Here is a 5,388-nt window from a genome sequence, read left to right as displayed (position 1 = left end):
GCCCGTCCGGCCGCCATGCCCTACGTGGAGCTGGACACCAGCCTGCCCGCCGCCCGGCTGCCCGGCGGCCTGAGCCAGCGCCTGTGCGCCGCGACCGCGGCCGTGCTGGGCAAGCCCCAGGACGTGAGTGCGCCCTGGGCACGGGGCTGCCCCCGGCCTCCCGATGTGGCCCCTGGCCGCCTTGAGCCGGCACCCCTCCCCTCCCCCACTGGCCCCGGGCCCCTAGAGCCCCAGCCCCCACAATAGCACCCGCCTCCGGCCCCCCTGACCTCTCTCCTGGCCCTTCACCCCGGCCTCCTTCCTTGCCTGGCCTTTCACCTCCTGGGGCCCTTACTGCCCCCAGACCCGGCTCCTCCGGCTGGCCCCTGCCGTTCGTGGCCCCAGACTCCTTCCCCGTAGGCTTTATCGGCCTCGGTCTCCGTCCTTGCCCCGTGGCCCGGGCCTCCCTCGTCTCTGATCCTGGCCTCTACCACCCTGGGCTCCTGCAGCTTCTGTCAGCCTCGGCCTGGCCTCCCTCCTGTCTTTGGCCTGGGCTCCTTTCCTGCCTTTCCCTGAGTCCGGGCCACGTTCCTCAGCCCTGAAGGTGGCCTTGCCCTGGCTCCCGTTTCTGCCTGGGTCTCCCTGCTAGCCTCCTCTGCCTAGTCTCTGGTGACCTTCCTCCTTCCTTCTCTGCAGAGAGTCAATGTGATTGTGAGGCCAGACCTCACCATGATCCTGGGTGGTTCAGGGGACCCCTGTGCCCAGCTCACAGTCTCCTCCATTGGCGTGGTTGGCACAGCGGAGCAGAACCGGGACCACAGCGCCAAGTTCTTTGAGTTCCTCACCAAGGAACTGAGCCTGAGTCAGGACCGGTAGGTCCCAGCCCTGGGGGTGGGGGGAAGGTTTTAAGGGGATCCCCAGATGCCTGGGTTGGAGTCCCAAGTCAGGACATTTACTCTCTTGTGTGACCTTGGCATTCACTTATTGATTCTGGGCCTCAGTTTGCTTATCTGTGAAATGGGCAATTGAACTACTTGGCCCCTGAGGCCTTGCTCAGCCCTTCCGACCCTCGGATGCTTACGGTCCAAAGACCCTCAGTACTTGATCTTTGTGGGGTACCGTGAAAGAAACGTCCAGGCCAGCCCCACATCCTAGCCCGTCACTCCGGGTTCCCTCCAGCCTGGACTCCGGCCTCCTTTTCCGAGCTGACTTCATTCCCTTCACACACTTCTGCTTCCTGACCTGGCCCTTCTCCCTCCTCCTGTCTATCTGGGTGCTGTATGCATAGGCTCCAGAGTACACCCCAAGGCCTCTCCCCCAGGCCGGTTTGTGACCTTTGCTCCTGTGCCCTCAGCCCTCAGTGTCTCTGCTCAACCCGGGAATAAGAAGGCCTGTGCCCCAGCCAAGGCTCCAGGGCTGAGCTCCCTTGGCAGGGCCCACTGAACCGGCTCAGTTGGTGCTCACAGAGAAATCCTCCCCTGACTGGAAATGATGAGGATAACAATACTGCTAGCGTGTGAAGATGTATGAGCACTTTATAAATACTACTTACTTGGGTCTCACAACAGCCCTGGGAGGTACTGCCACTATTGTTGCCCCCATTTGCAAATGAGGAAACTAAGGCAAACAGAGGCTAAGTGGCTTGCCTAGGATTATACTCAGGAAGTATATGAGGCAGGATTTGAATTGAGGGCTTGCTGACTCCAGGCCTTTTGCTCTGTGCATAGTGGTGCCCCCTCCCTGTTGGGGGAGGTACAGTGATCCGGTCTGGTCCCATCAGGGGTGTTTGGGGGTAAAGGGGACAAGACGACAGGATTCTTTTTCCATAGTCACAGGTTTCTCTGCTTTGGTGTACGTGAGTACGGCTGAGTGAGAAGCTCCCACCAGGAGGCCAGACTGAGAGCCAAGAGACCTGGGTTCTAATCCTGGCTCAGTCTCTGACTGCCTCTGCCTATTACAAATCGCTGAATCTGTCTGGAGCTCACTGTCCCCTTTTGTAGAACGAAGGGGCAAACCATGGTTCTCTGACAGGGCAAAGCTTTCCTGAGGTTGTGTGAAGGCTATTTCCTGCTGTCTCCTCCCCACCAATGGACAGACAGGTGGCTGGCAGAGGGCAGCAGCCACTGCTGCTTGGTTCAGAGCCCAGGGTGGGCTCTCTTCTTGTCCTCAGTCCATTTACCTGACCTACAGACCCAGGAGGAGGGAGAAGGTTGTGCAGTGGTCAGGGGCTAACCTAGCCAGCAGGTTAGGGTTAGGGTTAGGAGCAGCCTGACCTGGTCCCTCTCCCTCTTTCCTGCCTCCCCGGATGCTGCATACACATGCTCTGAAGAGCAGCTTGGGAGGCCGTGGGAGCTGGGATGGAGGGCTCTGCGTGACAGGGGCTGGAGGGTGAGACTGACAGTGACTGGGGGACGACTGGCTCATACTCTTACTTCCTGCAGAATTAACATTCGGTTCTACCCCCTGGAGCCCTGGCAAATTGGCAAGCAGGGCACAGTGATGACGTTTCTGTAAGCAGCCCAGAGATGGTGCTGATGGACCAGCCGAGTTTCTGCCCCAGCACAAACCAAGGATCTCTTGAGGACATGCAGAATAAAATGGAGACCTGTGTTTGGTTGAGCACTGACTCATTTTTCCCAAGCCCAGAGGTGGAGGCTAATGGGGTAAGGGTTGCTTGGAGGCATTCTTGAGAAGGTCCCATCCATGGCAAGGTCAGGTCACCAGCAAAGCTCACCCCCAGGCCTCTGGATCCCTAACTGGGCACAATCTCGGTGAGGGAACGGCCATCCTCAGGACTGTGACCACCCTGAAAGGCAGTTAGGTGCAGAGGGTTCAGATGGACGGACTCCTGTCTTCCCTGCTGAAGGGACAGTGGACATCTCCACTCTGTCCAAAGCCCTGGCTGCTTGGCCTTGAGTCATGATGTGAGAGGGCATGCAGGAAGGCCAGGAGTGGGCCTCGAAGGTAAGTAACGTTGAGTGAGCTGGAGCTGGTCTGCTCAGCTGGTCTACAGTCCTCACGAAGGCCCTGGTAGAGCCCAGACGGCTCCCGTGAGGGGGACGATGCAGCCGGGCTGTGCGCTGGTATGGCGTCCCAGATGGGGCCTGGGAGTCTTGGGGCCAAAGTCTGGCAAAGCCATTTACTGTTGGTGTGACCAGTCCCTGGGCTGCCTCAGTTTCTTCCTTTTCTTCATCGTGAAACTGTCCCCCAAGGTTTCCTGTGACCACCTCATTGTCACGATCCCGTAGCCTTTTCTCCATCCTGATCCTCCTCGACCCGTCGGCCTCTTCTCCCAAAGCCGGCCGGACGCTGCTGTCTTACGTCCTCCCGTTTCAGTCTCTGCTCCTTGCGGCCGGCCCCACCCCTCCCCCATTGGCTCAGGCTGGTTCCCTCCCCTCCTTTCTACTCCCCTGAGTCAGGCCCATTCTCCCAGCTTCGGTCCTCTGTGCAAATGACCCCCTAGTCCATCGGTGCAGCCTTCATTTCTCCAAACTCCAGCGTCTCCAGCTGACTCCCTCTTCCTCGAGAGGCCCAAAGTGACCTAAGTCAAAACCAGAAAACCTGGTGACAGGCCAGAGCGTACGGCTCAGCAGAACAAGATGGAATGAAGTAGGGATGATGGAAAGACTTTCTTGTGCTTGGGTGTGAAGGAAAGATCACCTTCACAGGAACGAGGTGGGGGACACCGCCCTAGGCCTAAACAGCGGCTTCTCCGAAAAAGCCGGTGGGCTGCGGCCCCCTCCGAGCGATCCCCATCAGGGACAGGAGGCACGGTGGGCAAGGCCTCCGATGGCCCACGGAGGGCAGCCAGGACAGGGACCGGCCAGACAGGGGCGCCCTGCTGCACCCCGACCTCAGCCTCTTATTGTACTCTGGGTCGGAGCAGAAGGAGCCCAACAGAACAAAATGGTGCCAGTCCCCGAGGCTCCCTTTCAAAAGAGGCCAGTGCAGAAGCGCGGTGGACGTCCAGTTCGATGAGCCTCATCTGGTATTTGGGAAACGCTGGCAGAAATGGGGTGCACGACATCAAAGGCCTGACGGATGCGTGGATTCCGTACAGAGGTCAGGAGGGCACGGCAGCCAAGGGGCCCCAGCCCGGCCAGCCCCTCCCCCACGGCCCGAGAGCGGCCCAAGAGCCGATGCCGGCCGGCCGGGCGGGGGCAGGGCGCCGGGGGCCGCCTCGGACGCTTCCCAGTGACCCTGGCCGAGGCCCGTGAGCTCTTCAGTCTCCTCTCTGGGCGCCCCGGCTCCTGACATTGTGTGTAGCAGAGGTGGCCTCCCCTCCCCCTCCCCCTCCCCTCCCCCTCTCCGGGGGAGTAACCTTGGCAAGCCCTCCCTCCCTGAGGGCAGGTACACAATAGGCGCCTAATCAATGCTAGCGCCGGGGAGTCTCCAGAGAGGGGCCCGGCCGGAGCCTGGGGAGCGGGGGGGCGCCCCAGCAACAGCAGCCTCACACAGAACGAGCAACTTCCTGTCCTGACTACACCTACTTCCGGTCCCCTGTGGGGCAACTTCCTGTCCTGACTACACCTGCTTCCGGTCCCCCTCCCTCACCGGAGAATGAACCGCCCCGCCCTCCCACGGCGAGCGCTACTTTAAGTCAGAAGAGGGGCCTAGCTTTGGGGGATGGAGGAGAGGGCCCCTTCCCCCCCCCCCCCTCCCGCTGTGAGGTCACTTCCTTTCTTCTCCCCGCCTCCTTCCTGCGAGGGGCCGATCACTTCCGGCCGTGGACCCGCCCCCTGACCTGGCTCAGCAGCCCCGGGAAACAAAGAGTGAACGGCCCCTCCTTCCCCGGCTAGCGCTGTGACGTCACCCTCTGGCCCTGCCCCCTTTCCTCCGATTGGCCGAAGTCATCCGCAGCAGGAGCCAATCGGCGTGTCCGTTGTTGGCCGGCTCCCGCGCCGGTTTTTGCTCTGTCTTCTGCGGCTGCGCGAGGTCTCACCGAGCCGGGAGCAAGTGAAGGGGTTGTCAGGACACCCAGGTGGGTGAAGCGGGGATGGGGCTGGTCGTGGTTACGGGGTACCGGGGCCGGGGTCCTCCCCTCCCCTGTGTCACCAGAGGGCCCTGGGCTCGGCAGCCTCTGCGGCCCCATCCCGCCGTGCCTCAGTTTCCCCTGTGTCACAGCAAGGCCCTGGGCTCTGCGATCCCTTCCCACTGTGCCTCACTTTCCCCCTGTGTCACAAGAGGGCCCTGGAGTCTGCCATGCCTCAGTTTCCCCCTGTGTCACAAGAGGGCCCTGGGCTCGGCAGCCTCTGCGGCCCCATCCCGCTGTGCCTCAGTTTCCCCCTGTGTCACAAGAGGGCCCTGGAGTCTGCCAAGCCTCAGTTTCCCCCTGTGTCACAAGAGGGCCTTGGGCTCTGCAATCCCTTCCTGCCATGCCTCAGTTTCCCCCTGTGTCACAACAGGGCC

The 5,388-nt window shown here is 61.3% G+C and overlaps 2 protein-coding genes across 4 annotated transcripts in view; both read left to right on the top strand.

Moving 5' to 3' along the window:
• Positions 1 to 2,589, top strand: DDT (D-dopachrome tautomerase). The gene is made up of 3 exons (XM_027845700.1): positions 1 to 123; positions 676 to 851; positions 2,421 to 2,589. The coding sequence occupies exons 1-3, from the start codon at positions 16 to 18 to the stop codon at positions 2,491 to 2,493; spliced, it is 357 nt and encodes a 118-aa protein (XP_027701501.1). The 5' UTR covers positions 1 to 15; the 3' UTR covers positions 2,494 to 2,589.
• Positions 2,590 to 4,713: 2,124 nt separating this feature from the next.
• Positions 4,714 to 5,388, top strand: part of CABIN1 (calcineurin binding protein 1) — a 107,190-nt gene continuing 106,515 nt past the window's right edge. For all 3 annotated transcript variants that reach the window (XR_003567670.1, XM_027845617.1, XM_027845616.1), the window contains exon 1: positions 4,714 to 4,960. The gene's annotated coding sequence lies outside the window, so the exon portion shown is untranslated. The remainder of the gene's footprint in view (positions 4,961 to 5,388) is intronic.

The sequence above is a fragment of the Vombatus ursinus genome, unplaced genomic scaffold (assembly GCF_900497805.2).
Source record: "Vombatus ursinus unplaced genomic scaffold, bare-nosed wombat genome assembly UNPS02015012.1, whole genome shotgun sequence".
NCBI classification, from domain to species: domain Eukaryota; kingdom Metazoa; phylum Chordata; class Mammalia; order Diprotodontia; family Vombatidae; genus Vombatus; species Vombatus ursinus.
This window is presented reverse-complemented; position numbering and strand designations above follow the sequence as displayed.